The 16,862-nt window shown below is 39.6% G+C and overlaps 1 protein-coding gene across 7 annotated transcripts in view; it reads right to left on the minus strand.

Moving 5' to 3' along the window:
- The window catches only part of nid2a (nidogen 2a (osteonidogen)), a 44,928-nt gene extending 28,066 nt beyond the window's left edge, over nucleotides 1–16,862 (minus strand). For 3 of the 7 annotated variants that reach the window (XM_046054174.1, XM_046054190.1, XM_046054166.1), the window contains exons 1-8: nucleotides 16,613–16,862; nucleotides 14,725–14,910; nucleotides 14,359–14,475; nucleotides 4,595–4,696; nucleotides 4,325–4,464; nucleotides 3,570–3,702; nucleotides 3,126–3,470; nucleotides 2,439–2,547 (exon numbers count right to left, since the gene is read on the minus strand). In XM_046054174.1, coding sequence (XP_045910130.1) covers nucleotides 2,439–2,547; nucleotides 3,126–3,470; nucleotides 3,570–3,702; nucleotides 4,325–4,464; nucleotides 4,595–4,696; nucleotides 14,359–14,475; nucleotides 14,725–14,910; nucleotides 16,613–16,819 — 1,339 coding nt within the window. In that variant the 5' untranslated portion in view covers nucleotides 16,820–16,862. Of the gene's footprint in view, nucleotides 1–2,438; nucleotides 2,548–3,125; nucleotides 3,471–3,569; nucleotides 3,703–3,800; nucleotides 3,936–4,324; nucleotides 4,465–4,594; nucleotides 4,697–14,358; nucleotides 14,476–14,724; nucleotides 14,911–16,179; nucleotides 16,258–16,612 lie in introns of those variants that run through there. The other 4 variants (XM_046054199.1, XM_046054182.1, XM_046054213.1 and 1 more) reach the window with 4 other exon arrangements.

Below are 16,862 nucleotides of genomic sequence, written 5' to 3' on the forward strand. Positions count from 1 at the left end.
TATATATATATATCTATATATATATATATATATATATCTATATATATATATATATATATAGATATATATATATATATAGATATATATATATATGTAAATACTGGGAATATATATCTATCTATCTATATAGTTATATCTATATCTATCTATCTATCTATCTATCTAGATATATCTATATAGATATATATATATAGATATATATATATATTCCCAGTATTTACATCACACAAACATGCAAGTTTCAATGGAGACGGAACATTAAAGGTTGTCTCCATATAAGTATAGATGGAAAGAAAGGATAAGAAGGTGGACAAGATACAGGGAGAGGTACTCTCTCACACACACACACACACACACGTCAAGGCACTCCTTGGAGAGAAACCAGCTGTTGCAGTCCTGCCTCCCACACCCACTGACACACACACACACACACAGCTGCTTCACAAGCTCCCAAATGCATCTGAAATCCTTAAACACATATTTCATAAGTCTAAACTCTGACAAAGAAAAAATCCCAATTAATTGATAAAGTAATATAAAGTGCTGTACTCTACATTAGATATAGTTCATAGAAGCTTTTACATGTGCTGGCCTGAACACTTATGGATGATTGCTCCTTCCTTAAAATAAATCCTCTGACACATAGGAAGTGAAGCGTGCTCTGTTCTTGATTTATGTGGAATAAACAGAAATAGAACTGGATAGTCAGCAGCATGAAAAGTGCTAGTCACCATTGCTGTACAGACAAATAGTAAGAATGACACTGACATTTTCGCTAGCATTTCTCAGACCGCTGAAACCACGTAGTCTCAAAGGGATTTTAGTAAGTTCTTTTCCCTGGATTCAAAACACCACATGGAACTTGCGTAACTATGTAGCGAGCGTGATTCACTCTCTCCAGTTTCTCTCCTCGTACTTCTCTCTGTTTGTCTTTTTGGTAAATGGCTGATTTGGGATCAAAATGCAGCATTTTATCATCCTACAGGGGCATCACACACTTACTCACTCACAGACACAAACATTCAGATGAACACAGGATGTCAGGATATTTTCTCTGGAAGCACACACACATAAATCACTGTGCTTTTACACAAATAAACACACACACACGCGCGCACGTGCCAATGCTGTGGAGGGAAACCCACATTCCAATATCACACTGTTTTTATGTTCTGTCTAAGTTTCATGAATATTAAACCCTTGGCAGCATTGAATGATATTTTCACAAAATGCAAACACACCCACATGACTGTATATGCACACACACTTCATATTATAGACACACTTCCTTCAAAAATATCCCTCTGAAGAAGTCATTGGCCTATAATGTTAAGTCCTAAAAATATAGAATATGTCTGGTCTGTAAATTTTTGCAATCTGTGTCAATTTTGCTGCTGCAACACCGCAATTTCCCCTCGGGGATCAATAAAGTTCTATCTATCTATCTATCTAGTTTTCCTAAAAGCAAAACGACCTGCTGAAGTGTTACTTTGCTCAGGTTTTTTTAACCACTATTTAGCTACATGTAATTTTAGGAGGTTGTCCATTAATCGCAGGGTTGGTGGTTTGTTCCCGGGCTCCTACTTGTCACTGATTTAACAACTGCCGTGTGTTTGAATGGTGTATAAGAAGCAAATTGTAAAAGCACGTTATCAGCTTTGGAAGAAAAGAGCTATGTAAGTGGAGTCCATTTTGTGATAAAACTATTTTAATGTTTATCTGTGACAAGCTAAAACATAGAGTGCAGTAGTGCGAGTACAGAAATGCATACAGCCAGCATACGACTCAGTAATTTGTCACAGCAACAGCTATCCCAAGTCAGCTAACATTAGTCAACATTAACCAACATAAGCCACTGGTCATACCAGACCAAGAGAGGCTGTGGCAGCAAAATCCCTGTATGGAAATAATAAACTGTGTGTTTTATTGCTCAGGAATTAATTTGCAGATTGTGTTATTTCTTCTTTCAAACGTGAGGGGCTGGGATTATTCCAATAATATTGTAATTAATTTCTGCAAAATGCTCAGTCTGTTAACAAATACTTCTTTGCATCTTCTAAGGAAAATAGTATTTCATCATGCCACACTGAGCTAAATGTAAATACTTTTTGACCCTTATGTAACCAGGCAAGTTGACTGAGAGCACATTCTTATTTACAGCAAAAGCCTGTGGGAGTAGTTGCAGGGGAGGGAGTGCTGGACGGACACACACACACACACACACACACACACACACACACACCTGGGAGCTGCCCAGCACAACGGTAGTATTGTACTGCCAGCTGCTAAGCAGCTCTGCAGCAGAGGGCAAGGTAATGTTACCCTCCTGTTTCTCAAAGTGAACTTCCTTTCATAAGTTAAGACAACTTTATACATATATATATATATATATATATATATATATATGCATATATAGACCCACATGGCTTGTCTCTTACCTCCCGTGTCAAAATTCTCTTCTTCTTCCACGCTGACGACGTGACCTCCACGGGAAAGAGGTGGTTCATTTCTGTGAGGGGGGTAAACATCCACCACCTCCAGAGGACCCTTCAGAGACAGATACATAGAATAGCCTATGTTTAACTTCAAATATGTTTTTCCTGTTGTCAGTGAAAGCCACGCCAATACTTTTTAAATCTCTCCAGATGCTATAAACCAGAGAGCTATGATCTCTGCATATTTTACATATTGCAATGCAGCATGTAGAGTATCACGATTGCAGCTTTGCCAGCAGTTTGTTGGCAACCCCATACTGTCTCTGAAACAGCGTTCCATTATAACCACAGAATTTACAAAAAGCAACTACAATTTCAAATCGTTATTACAAAACTCTGGCAGCACTGCCAATTTAAATTCCTTCTTTCATATTCTCTGGAATAAGTGATGTTTTCAGGGAATTTGAACAGTGCTGCTGTCTGCAGAGCTGCAGCGACAAGAACTCTTGTCACATAACGCACAAATATGTTCTAGTAGCTTTGTGATGTTTGTAGTTTAGGTGTTTTTCATTAAAAAAAATTTATTCTGGCCCAAGTTAAACGTTACTTTACAGCTGTCTTTGGCCATTAGCATTTTTTGCCCAACATTATCATAAATTCATTTCATTTGCAGGGATATTTTAGTGTTACCTGTGGTTGCTGTTCCTGAGTCTGCGGAGCACCTCCCTCTGGTACTCCTTTGGGAGGATTAGGGGGAGCATACTGCCTCTGTGCTGGTTCCGAACTGTACCTGGGTTCAGAAATCAAGGGCACATCTTCGCTGCTGTGGGACACCTGACGGCCAGAATCCTCTGCAGGGGAGGAGGGAGCAGCAGGAATTGCTGGTTGAAGGGACACTGAGTGGTCACCAGGGGCTGGCTGGAATTCAGGGTCCCCACCTGTCAGAGGGTAATCATCTTCTTCGTCCTGATTATCAGTTCCAAAAGTGTTGTCTGGGTAGTCATCAAACTCAGAGTACTCAGGAGTGGTGGTGTCCTAGAAGCAGAAACCATGGAGGAGTCAGCTTATTTTTCTGCATGTTGTTTGACAAAACTAAGTGTTGACTGTAAATAAAACACCATAAAACAAAATTACCAGGGAGAAGCCATGTCCTTGAGATGGTAGAGTAGAAAGCAGGCCACCAATGGACGCAGGAACAATGTTGTCAAAAGAATAACGATTCCCAGTGTGGAAAAGCCAAACACCTGGAATTCCTGTATTGCCAACCCTGAAGAGAAAGACATCAGTCAGTGTGAGCGCACGGTCCAGTCTGTGTGCATTTGCAACCTCACAGGTTTATATTGTTATCAGCATTTTTAATTATACCCGTGCTTTTCCTGTAATGACATGTTAGAATGTCTACCTGGAAAAAAGGTACATTATTTTCAGGTACAAAGCACACCCTGTAAGCCATACTTGAGACAATCAGCTCTAACAAAGGTAAAAGTGAATGTGAACAGCTTTTTTGAGGTTACATAGTGCCAGTTTGTCAGCTAGCAAACCCTCCTAACCCCACCATGAACACATTTCTTTATCAAAGTACTATACTTACTTTAAACTAGCATTGCAGGTGTGTTGCTTGCCAGCAACCACAGCTAACAGCTACTGAACTACAGCTGCTTTGCTCAATTCTCCAGGTAGCTAGTAATTAGCTGTTAGCTGTTAGCTTGCTACAGCTGAGGCTGATGGGAATGTTATTAGTTTTGCAGGTATTTGGTCATAAACCAAAGAATTGGACAAATTTGATCTGATGATGGAGTTAGGTGACAAGTTAAGGGATCATGATTACGATTCTTCCTGAGGGGAAGATGAACCAGATTTGTGACACAACCTTAATGTTTTTTACTTACTGGTACAGGTTTTTAACACTCTGCTCATCACTGGTGACGCTGTAGTGAGGTCCCTCAGTTCGAGAGAAGATCAGATATGTGACTTCTCCTCTGCTGAAGCCAACTCTTGCAGGAAGCTCTATCTCAACATTGTAAGACTCCTAAAAGAAAAAGATTCTCCAATAATTAGCTTTAACCATTACATGAACTTAATTAGTGCATATCTACTAGTGTTGCAGTGGTAAAATATTGAAGCTAATCAAGCTGTGAACTAAGGCCATGTATATTTACTTTGGGTCGTGTCCCATAGAAGTTCAGGCCACCTTCAGGGTAAAGGAAGAGAACGTACGAGTCGGTTTCATCATAACCAATTACTGCCTGGAAGGTATTGACCTAAAGAGAGAAAAGAGAAACAGCCTCAGTCTGAACCAAAATAAAAACAGGGACAAAAACTCTTGCAACGGTGATCTAAGTGCAGTTCTCTGCATTTGCCATTTTCCTGGTCAACTTCCACTCAGTTAAATAATCAAAGCATAAGGAGAGAAAAGACAGAAATGGAAGAAAGGTAAGTCTGTTATTGTTATTCTATTTAGTTTGTAGAACATAAAATCCCTTCACCTGTTCAGATTTACAAGGTTGTACGTATGTTTTGTCAAAACTGAATAAGACAAAATGTGTTCATTACGTTTCCCTAAATTTTTTCATTACAACTTTATTTTTATAGCTTAATTCTTATCTTAGTTTTAGCTGGGACAATGTAACTTTTGAAAGAAAAAATATTCCTGTTACAAATGAAAAGCTGAATTCATAAGCAATAAAACGCACAGTTGCTTAGTTCCATACACTCAGGGTTTTTGGTGCTACAGCCTTGACTTGGTCAACATTTAATAGAATTTTGTCACAGGTTTATTTGTGCTTAACAGTATACATAAACATAAATATAGAAAAAACTAAAGAGAACAAAAATGTACAAATATACAAAAAAATGCAATAATACTATAATACTAATATAAGAAATGCAAAATATATACAGGATAATTAACATGGAATGTGCAAATATTCACAACATGAGAGCGTTTATACAATTTGCCTCTTATTCACCCATTCACACGTACACACACTCACACACAGCAATTATTAAGTCAATGACAAGTAGGAGCTGTGAACAAACTTCCAATCCTGTTATCAATGGACAACCCCCTAAAAAAAAGTAACTAAAATAAAGTTCTAAAAAGTTTTTTTAAAAGTAAATAGTAACACCTTAGCATGTTGTTTCCTGCTTGTGTTTCAATTTCCCCAACCATCCTGTATCACTTGAGGCCACACTGGCCGCTGTTCAGCAAATGTTACAATGTCTTGATTTAATATCTGTTTCATTGTAGTTCTTTCAAGAAAGCTGAGGTTCTGAATTATTTTCTTCATACACACGGTCTAAAAAGTTAAATTTTCTCTGGTAGAATTTCAGCATTTTGTTTTTATTTTCTGCCCCTAATGTTAGAAAGTTTAGCAGCTTGTGTCTAATAATAATTTTCAGCTTTGCAAGTGTCAGAGGGATGAGGTCACCTCCTGTGTGTACAGAGTGGGCTCAACCACCCGCCAATTATTCCAACATTCACTCCTCATATTTAAACTTCACACCTCTCCTTGGACCTCCTCCCTATCTCCTCCTCTTCCTCTCTCATCTCTCGCTCCGCTGGGATTCGTGTTTAGACTTCTCACCCTTCACACCCCCCCTCCACCGACCACCACCAATTACTGACATACTGACCTGAACAAAGAGTTTCTAAACATCTATTTTGCACAAATTAGGATAAATTGAGTCAGTATGAACTGATGCGTCAGGGAACTTCTTTACTAAACAGTGGTGACTTGAGGAACTTGTGTCCTACATGTATGCGGGGGCGTCCAGCCCACTCTGCCTCCCAAAACCACTGTTAAAAAAACACAAATTTGGTGAATGAGGAGAAGACTGTGAGTGATCCCATGTTGTTTTCCTTTGGGACAGAATCTGATTATCTTTAAGTGCATACACACACACACACACACACAAACCAAGAAATGTACACACACACACTTTGGTCTCTCAACCCCCAGCCCAGATGTTGATCTCCACAGCTGTCTTCCTGTGTGTCTGGACATCTTTCATGATGATGTTACAGCATGCAAACCAGACATTGTTACAATGTGAAACATGGGGTGCACACACATTTATATACAACCACAGATGTCTCTCCACCTATATTCGCCTCATGTGAATATATGTGTGTGTTCCTAATTGTTTACATCAACATCTTTAAACTATCTTGTTGTTTGTGGGCGGGTAGGACTTTGTATCCTCCAGGCTATGTAATTAGTAAAGAGGGGGTCTTTCTTTTTTGCTTTTTTTTTCTGTCTTCGGGGAAGGAAGAGAAGAAGCTGGAGTTACAAGAGGGGATCTGCTTTTCCTTTGTCCTTAATATCCCTTCTAAATGTCTGTACTTTTCTCTCCTGCTACCCCTCCTCCTTCCTGGGAGGAGGAGAAGAGGGGAGAGAGAAGATGAGAAGCAAAAGGAGGAGGGGGTAGAGGAATAGAGGTATGGACAGATAGAGAGATGAAAGAATACAAGGGGGGGGGGGCTGTAGGCAGAGTTGGAAGAGAGGCCATTGGTCTGGTTTACAATGGGAGAAATATGGGGAGACAGAAAAGAGGACATGTCTCCAGTACAGTTAAAGTCAACAAATACATTTAGTGCAGACGTTTATTTTCCCCTCAGGATGAATTGTAATAACTTTGATCCCCTTAACTTTTCATCTAGCACCATCATCAGGTCAAATTTGTTGAATCCTTTGGTTTATGACCAAGTACCTGCAAAACTGATGACATTCCCATAAGCCTCAGCTGTAGCAAATGTTAGCCTGCTGACACACTAAACTAAGAGGGTGAACATGGTAAATATTAAAAATTGCTAAACATCAGCGCAGTAATATAGTCATGAGAGTTAGATGAGATGATAGATACCACTCTCATGGTTGTATAGTAATCATTAAGCTAGAGACAGTAGCCGTTAGCTTAACTTAGCTTAGCATAAGACTGAAAACGGGAGAACAGCTAGCTGCAAGGCACTGGGTTGTGGCAAGACTTTATCCTTGAGCAGCTGGGCCAGCAAGAAACTAGCTGCATCTAGGATTGAAATGCTCAGATTACACATTAGACAAAGACATATTGAATAGGTAAAACACCCTAATCACATCATAATAACCATTTTTAACAACAGGTATTAAAGGCAACCTTTGGACAGAGCCTACCAGTACCTCTATAACTACAACAGTTACAAAATATAACATATTAATTATCGCAGTGCCATCCTAGCGGTTTCCTCGCTGCTTCCAGTATTGCTGGCTCTAGCTTCATATTTATGAATTAATAAGCAAATTATATTACTAATTAACATGTCATATCCTGTTATGTATATCCTGTTTTTAATACATACAAAACCTAAAATGAAGAAATAACAAATTGTCATTGTGTTACCCTGCTTCCAGTATTTATGTTAAGCTAACAGCCTCCTGGCTCTAGCTTAATATTTAGCGTACAGACATGAGAGTGGTATAGAGCTCCTCATATAACTCATATAAAAATAAAAGAAAATAAGTGTAAAAATGTCAAACAATCCCTTTAATTTGTGCTCTCCTCTCTACCCCTCCTCCATCTGTGTGGTCATTTACTGTGTTTGAGTCTGTCTGTCTGTGTAAAGTAGTCCTGGTGTGCTTCACAGACTCACAGCTGGAAGACAACAAATTGCAGCTGACACACATCAAAGACTTTCAGGCACTGTAGCTCAGTATGTTTGTGAGTGTGGGCTCTGACAGTCCCTCCCACACACACACACACACACACACACACACAACCCCTCGATGTCCCTACAGGCATTTTGTCACACCTTTTTTAAAGAGTGTCCTCACACTGACCAGACACACAATGTTAATCGTCGAGGGGACCAACAAATGTTTGATGTCATGATCATCCTGGTTGTTCAAGGTTTAGGTGGTAACATCACCAGTCTGCTACGTTTGTCTGACGCACGGTGGGGGTTTGACAGTCTGGAAATACCCAACAGCCTAAATGAATCATCCAAGCAAGTTCTTTGTTGTTATTGTGTTTCTCGCCAAGAATTGGATAAGAAGATCAATACAAGATGTCTGTAAGCTAAATATAAAGCTTCAGCCATCAGACGATTAGCTTAGCTTGGCATAAAGACAGAAGGCAACTCTAAAGCTTACTAATTAACACGTTACATGTGATTTGCCTAATCCATACAAAAAGCAGGAAGTAAAAACGACAAGTTGTGGTTTTACGAGAGTTTACGAGCTGGACTATTTTCCTGGGGCCTCCACTTGTTGCCTGTCAACCTCACAGAACTTCAGGAAGTCCCTGCACTCAGTAAAGAAAGTTAAACTCCTGTAAACCCCCAACTTCAACATTATTTTTAATCTTTTAGTTTGGATTAAACAAACTAGATAAAATGTTTTAATTAGTAAGCTTCAAGAGGTGCTGGTAGGTAGATTTTGTTACCTGTGGACAGACCCAGGCTAGCTGTTTCCTCCTGCTTCCAGCTTTATGCTAAGCTAAGCTAGTCTCAGCAAGAAAGCAAAAAATTTAATATTTCCCTAAGTTTCTAACTATCCCATTGAATTATTATTATCCCATGAAATATGTATCTATGTATGTGTCTTTTATCAGCATGTTGCCCAGTCTTTGCGTTCAGACTTCTGCAGGAAACCAGGCAGACCTTCTTAGTTGACACTAAGTTAGCAAGCATGTCACTTGCAATATAATATGTCTTTATTGTACAGTACCTTTGCATACTCTACTGCAGCTGCAACCTTGTATCAGGTGTTGTTTGTTCATTTTGTTTGTCATTCAATTCAGCCTCACTATATTTTACCTTAGTTTTGTCTTGTTTAGAGTTAGTTTATTTATAAATCTGGTTTAATCTATCATAATCCAGTTTAGTCTACCATGCCATCCATAGCTAAAGATGAAGATAGTTTAGGTAAGATGACTTTCCATCTTATTTGGGTTTTGAATAAGTGACGCCATACTTTCCTTAGCCTGGAACATCCCGAGGAAGAGAGAGACAGAGATCGAGGGAGGTCAGGTTTGTTGGTTGCTAGTTTTTCAGCTCGTCGGCTGCAGCACAGCTGCAAACAGGCACAGAGAGAGACGGAGAGCAGCTGCAGTCCAGTTGCCAGCATCACCAGAGTGCTACAAACGGAACTGCCTACAGCGTGGGAACTGGCACACACTCACAAACACACACTAACAAACTCACGCACACAGTGCAGGCTTGTTGCCAGGAACAGTACAGTCAGTATTTTGCTGTTGTCATATGAAAATCCCTGCTCCAGTTTATTTGGGTGACTTTCCTGTTATAACTGCAGCTGCTTTTCCAAAGATTGAGGAAATTGTACAACTTCAGGGTTTATGAAATCTTTTCAAGGTACTCATGAGCACATGGTGGGTAAAACCATAGCTGCTTTTCTTGTGAACATGAACATCTTTCCCAGTTCCCACAACTACAAACCAGAGCACTATGAGTGTACTAGTAATTTGTAATGACCGCCAAGATCCCAAGTCTCAGTTCTGGTGGCTATTATTGAGCTGTATAGCCACAAGGTTAGGTAAACCCTTTAGTTTCTGGTTAATACAGACAGGCTCAATGGTCTCTGATGAACAAATCCGTCCCATGGTATAAAGACAGAATAACATATTATGAAGGCCGAAGTTCAGTAACCGTCCGCTTTGAACCAGGATGAACATATTTAAAGGGATGCCCCTTGTGTCACTGCAAGGGGCCCCCAGAAACAACAAATAACACTAATAGAAACAATAGTTCCTATTGTGATACAGAAAAGATGAAGGGACGAGGCTAGAGGAAGAGAGGCAAAGAGAGCAAAATGAAAGGCGAGAGCCAAATCCAACAGGGGAGTCCATTTATTCATTCATTCAGCCTCATCTGACCTTCACACAGCAGACATGTAAAATGGTGTTCAACCTTCAACACTCCTTTTTTGCACATTTAGCTTTGAAGAGAGCTCGAGGGGGGAAAAAAAGGTCAGTTGTGGTCAAACATAAAATCACATTCCTCTTCAAATTGCTGCTCATGTTTTCTCAGGATGTGCAATATTGTGTATATTGTAAGGCATACCTTATATTTTCACTCTGTACTATTTCCTTAGAAATATCTTTGGATTATGGACCCACATTTTGGCACGCATCACACCACAGTCCATTCAATAAGATTTAGTATCTGTATGAGATCCTAGTATATTTTCTAACTGAGACATTTGGTGAATTATATGATGCGTACATTAAACTATTCTGCATTTTCCAAGTAACCCACTGTCAAATATTAGCAAGCACTGTGAGATATTACAACACTCAGAGTCTCCAGACATGCTAGCAGCTCTGTGCGGTTGTACTTTAAGCTAAATCCTAAAGTCAACGTCAGCATGCTAGCATGCTCAGAATGATACTGACATGCCATTGTTTAGCAGCTATCATGTCCACCATCTTAGTTTAGAGTGTTAGCATGCAAACATTTGCTAATCAGCATTAGCTTTTCCCACTATTTAAGCTAAGCCCCTCTCTGCTGGCTCCAGCTTCATATTTACATACAGACCAGACGTGACAGTGGGGTCAATCTTCTCATCTAAGTCTTGCCAAGAGAGCAAGTAATGAGCGTATTCCTGTAGTAGAATGATGAATATGCCACTCCTTTGGTCAATTCAAAGTACCATAAGTTTGTGAACATGATCAACTTCCTGTCAGCAACCATAAACTAAGACATCACTCCTTTGTCACAATTACTATGTAACATCAAATTCACGAAAAGTCACTTTACTTTTACGAGTTACAAGGGAAACGTCTGAGTGGGTCTGTTGTTTCTTTTATGTGATTTATGTTTTATTACCTTGTCTTGCAATGAATAAGTACTGCATTTAATTTTGTTGTACTGTTAACAATGACAATATATGTATTATATTATGTTATTCACATTGAGCTAACTTTGATTTCTAATAACTCATAGGAGTGGAAGACCAACCCACCAATATGATAGGGGTCCTCATGTGAAGAAGGATTAGCAAAATGCTGCTCAAAGTTAAGCCTGCTGAACACTTCCTGAAAAATCAACGTTCAAAAGGCCAGATTCTCTGTGTCAATGGCTCTGGTCATTAGCAAACTGGGCTACATGGTAGTAGATACAACAGAGTGTGTGTTTTAGGTCTCAAGTGAATCAGTTATTTTCCAATTATGATAATAACCTCTTTAAGACTAATTTCATAGAAAACACAAGCCCACTTTTCATCGCTGTGAACTTTCTTGCGTGTGCTCTCATTTTCTCTCCTCTACTTTCCTGTTTTTTCGGCCCTTGCTGAACTTCTCATCTCCAAAATCGACCCTCAAACACCACACTGTCTGCCCCCTCCCCCAAAACACTAGCCCACCCCGTCGCCCCTAATACACAACCCAACAAACACACACCTCAGGTTAATCAGTTCACACACACATACCACTCCACCCCCAACACACACCCACCCCACCCGGCACCTCCGGCTAATCACTTCAAAGGAAGATGCTATCAGTCCGAGGACAGACCCACTGAAGCATATCCCAGGAGGGACCCCGACTGCTCCAATCTGACAAGCCAGACAGAGCTTTTAAATAACAAAACAAACCCCCACTTAGCACATGTTAAAAACACATTTTGCAATTTAAAAGTTTGCTCGACAGTGGATAGAGACTTGGAGACTAATTTCCAATATTTGAGATGCAATCGCTCGATTTGTCCATTTGGCAGTAATGCAATCAAAATGAGCCCCAGGTACTGGGAAATGTCTTAAGACGCTTACTTCTATGTATCCCCAATAGACTATTTGAATGTTTAGCTTTTGATCAATCAGGAAGTAAGAAGGAGGCATAAAAGAAACCAGACCAAAGGAGTAAAGAATAAGAACAGATGAGAGAGAGAGGGAGAGAGAGAGAGATCTCCTGGGGGGTTTTCCTTAAATCTGCCACTCCCTTCATCCCTCCATCCCACATGCTACAAACCAGGAACAACAAAGCACTGTTTGTTTGATCGATAAGTTCAGTAGGCCTGGCTTTACTTGGAGTCTTTCCCGGAGATGAACTTACTCAAAAGCCTCTAGTGCTCCTCTAGGAGACATTTGATTTTAAATGTCCATAATCTCTTAATCACTTCTTAGGAAGGTTTTCAAGAAAGAACCGTTACGTTTGGCGTCATTTATAAAGAAAATAGAAAATGTGTATTATTGGTACACTTCCTATTAAAGAGGCATCCCATCAATTTTAGTTCAGTTTACCCGTCGAGCACTACTCGCCCTGTGAAGACAGATGTATTATGTCTTTGTCTACATGGAAAAGGCTGCATTCCAAACAAAGATCCAGAAATTTAGGTTCTACTGCAAGATGCTACTGAATTGTACAATGGGAAATGTAGGATCCAGCGTTTCTGGACCCATTCAAGAGACTTAATCTGTCTCTTGCGAATCCCCCAATTTATTGGAAGTAACAGACTAAATCATTGCAAAATGTGTAATTTGTCTACAGGCAAGCATACTACTCAACAAATATGGAAAGTAAAGTTTCTAATAATGAGTGAATAATGTTTGGATATTTACTTGCATGTAAATGGAGCTTTTCCTATAAGAGAAGTCCTATTTTCCCTATAATTAGTGTCAAATTACATGCCTCTTTCCAGGACAATTCCTAAGAAATTCCTAGAAAATTACGGATGTGTAAAGTGTTACCCTCCTCCAGAGGTTGTCAAACTGTGAGGTGTGCCTCACTAAGAGGCGTGGGAGAGTTGAAGGAACATTGCGGAGGAGATGATCGGTGTATGCCAGTGATGTAAAAACAGCTGGAAGCAGGTTATTATAACTTGGGCCAATGATGTGGTGGTGTGGCGCACACCAACACCGTCAGCAGTTGGACCTGTAGCAGTGGATGTGACACACAGCTCAAAGAGGCACTTAAGGTACTTTAAAAACCCTTACATCCCAACTGCCACAGTTTGTCTTGGTAGTCCATCGCAAAGAAACATCAATAAATTTGCTGTGAAATCACATAAAAAGACGCTTTTTTTCAGTTTCAAAGTGATCTAATCACAGTTGTCTGTAAATCCATGGGTACACTACAAACAGGAACTTCTAATAGCTAATTCAGCATAATTTAATTGTGCCAATTTGCCAAAAATGTAAGAAAAAAGGGCTTATGTTATAGCCGACAGCTAACTAACTGATTCTAAGGAAACATTATATTTCCTATTCACATCCACCAAATCCCCCAAATTATGCCAACTGTGGCTCCAAATATGAGCATGAATATCCCCTAAATTGAAGTGAGACGACGGATAATAAAAGGAGTTACAAGTTGTTGGGTGTCAGAGTCTGATACCATGGGTGTGTCAGACTTTTCTACTACATTCACACTGAGCTGAGACACAGATACCCAGCGGTATTTTGGTATTTGTCTAACTGGTATGGAGGTGGAAACAAAGAATATTCTAAAAATTTTGCACCAAAAGTTTGAATTTAAGAAACTTTGAATAATCACTGAGGTGAAATGGGGCTTGCTGAAGAGCAGCATTTTAATGGAAAACCAAGATATTAATTGGTAACTGGCAGACAAACAAGGAGGGAAGTAATGCCCAACCGAGCATGAATAGCCAAGACATGTCTGTGTCTACCTGTGTGCGAATTGGAGGAGGGGATAACGAGTCTGCACTTCAGTGACCCTTAAAGATGACCTCTGACCCCTTGAAAAGGTTAACAAGCAAATTAGGATGGGAAGGGAATTATAAATAGACTCCCCACCCCAGGCTGATTACAGGTGATGCACATATTTAGGAATTTGGGGTCCAAAACAAACTAGAGAGGCATATGTGAGTTGTTAACGTGATGATAAAATGAACTCATTCATTCATAAATCAATACACAGACAAACAGACAAGAAGGCCTAGAGATAGCACTCCCAGTCCCTCCATCCATCTTACCTTGTTTGAAGGTCCATTGGTTCGAGTTTGCTCTTCATATGCGGCGACGTTCTCCCACGTTGCAACCACAGCGTGTGTGGGAGTGAATTTTGCATCTGGGAACCCTCGATTTACTTCCTGAGTGAGCAGATGAGTCAATGATGGAGCAAAAGAAGGAGAAAAGAATGAAGGAAAAAATGGAGTGTGCAATGGATTGAACTAATGGATGAAGAACTGGAAAAAGGAAGAATCCACATCTGTAGTTAAGTACAGTGCAAAAAAGTATTCATCTCAACATGTGACTTCAAGCTTTTACTACCTTGTTTCAAAAGTCTGTAGTCAATTTACAATCATATAATTGGAATTACTTTCTCTTGATAAACAGACCTGGGCCACTCTGTTGAGTACACTGGGCGTTTCGGTCACCCGGTAGTAAATCTGTCCTCGCCCTCCGCTGGTGTCAATGTCAGCCAGAAATGGCGCCACCACAGGGAAATCTGTGGGGAAGCCGTCGTCAACGTATTGCTTTTCCATCGGCAGGTCCTGGGCTGATATGATACCATTGGTAGCCACCTAAAACAGGGAGAGTCACTGATTAATAATTAGCCTTGATGGCACCAGCAGTTGAATGATAGCTACCAATGGTGTTCCTGTAGACCACCTAGGAAACCTTCATGGAACACCATCATGAACCCATGGGACCTCCTAATAAACCTGTATCCCCTCATAAACCACTGGAACCTCCTTGGGCACTGTAAGAACCCCCTCATGCACCCCAGGAGCCAAATAATGAACGCAATGATTCCCCTCATAAACCACTGGAACCTCCTCAGGACCGCAGAGCATGACACATTCTGATGGCGTCGATGATGTGTATAATTAGTGTCACTGCAAAGTGACGTGCTTTGTAAAATATGGTGGTACCTGTACTTTACTTGAGCATTTCCAGACAAATAACAAATGATCCGTTTATAAAACACGATGCATTGCTACAGGTTACACCCTCTATAAACTATTTAAAAGTAGCTCCACCTTAAACCAGCCACAACATTGAAATGCAGCTTACATGTTAATACAAAGGTTTTAATAATCTCATAATGTAATATATAACAATACAACACTGACAGGGCCTTTTTTATTCTGCTTAAGAAGTTACTTTTAATACTTAAAGTAAATTTTGCTGACAATACTTTTGAATGCAGGGCATTCACATGTAATGGAGTATTGTTACATGGGATTTAAACATTAAGTATTGCCTAATGATCAATGATCAATGATCAATAAATAATAATGATCCAATCACAATGGCAGGAGCAGTACCCACATTTTCTAAGTAAAAGTAGCAATACTACAGTGTAGAAACACTCTTACAAGTATAACTCCAGAATTCAAAATTACACATAAGTAAAAATACAAAAGTATTAGCATTAAAATATCAAAAAAGTATCAAAAACTTTGACCAAAGATCGACCCATTTCCAATTGATATACAGGACATTATGTGTATTATTGGATTCTAACTCCATTCATGCACTCATGTGTAAGCATCACTTTAATGTTGCAGCCTGTAAAGGTGGAGCTACTTTGAATTACTCCTGGGTAGCTTAATCTACAATAATGCATCAGAAATTCTTCATTTTAAAAATAATTTCTATTAATAATTTGAGTCTGCAAAGTAACTAAGTAAAGCTCTCAGGTAAATGAAGAGGAGTAAAAGTATAAAGAAGCCTAACATTACTCAAGTAAAGCCATTCTGCATCATGAGTACATGCACTTCACTGTCTTCAATACTTTCATCATTTAACTAAATGTAAATTAATGCAAAGGTTTAAATGGTGCAGACCGTTTCACTTCTTGATACTTCTTCCACCACTGGGTTTACAGTAATCATACTTAAAGTTATTCCAAGCACCAGCCTCTGGTGAGGATCTTTTTATAATGATTTAGACATCAGAACATGTTAATAAATATTTCCTTTCAAAATAAACATTCTCGAAATGTTTATATTCGTGAATTCTGCACAGGGCAGAATATGTTTAAATCGGATTATTGTTTGAGTTTTCCCATTCAAACAAACCATAAAAAAGCCACCGCTCTACTGCGGAGCTTATTCAAACGCCACCTGCAAAAATGTTCACTTTAGAGAATCAATACAGGCTTTCACAGTCAGGAAATGCTAATCTTATAATAAATATTATAAAGTACCACAACTGAGTTCATTTTACATCAATCATAAGCATGCAAATGAGTGTTAGTGAAGTTGTAACGTTACTCACATATAGCTGCGAGAAGTGGGAGCCGTAGAAGTATAAAGGTTTGGGCAGGGACAGCACTCTGGAAGTTTCATCGTCGCCCTCTGCCAATATGTGATCTCCACTCAATGTGCCATAAGGAAACATATCAAGCCTCTGGATGGCTGCAACCACACGCACACTGCAGCTCCAGCAGAGCAGACACACAGCCAGGACTTCCCCTCTCTTCATTGTAGAGCTGGGGGTGATTGGGCAGCTCTGCACTATGAGAGGA

This window comes from Micropterus dolomieu, linkage group LG01, assembly GCF_021292245.1.
Source record: "Micropterus dolomieu isolate WLL.071019.BEF.003 ecotype Adirondacks linkage group LG01, ASM2129224v1, whole genome shotgun sequence".
Classification (NCBI taxonomy): Eukaryota; Metazoa; Chordata; class Actinopteri; order Centrarchiformes; family Centrarchidae; genus Micropterus; species Micropterus dolomieu.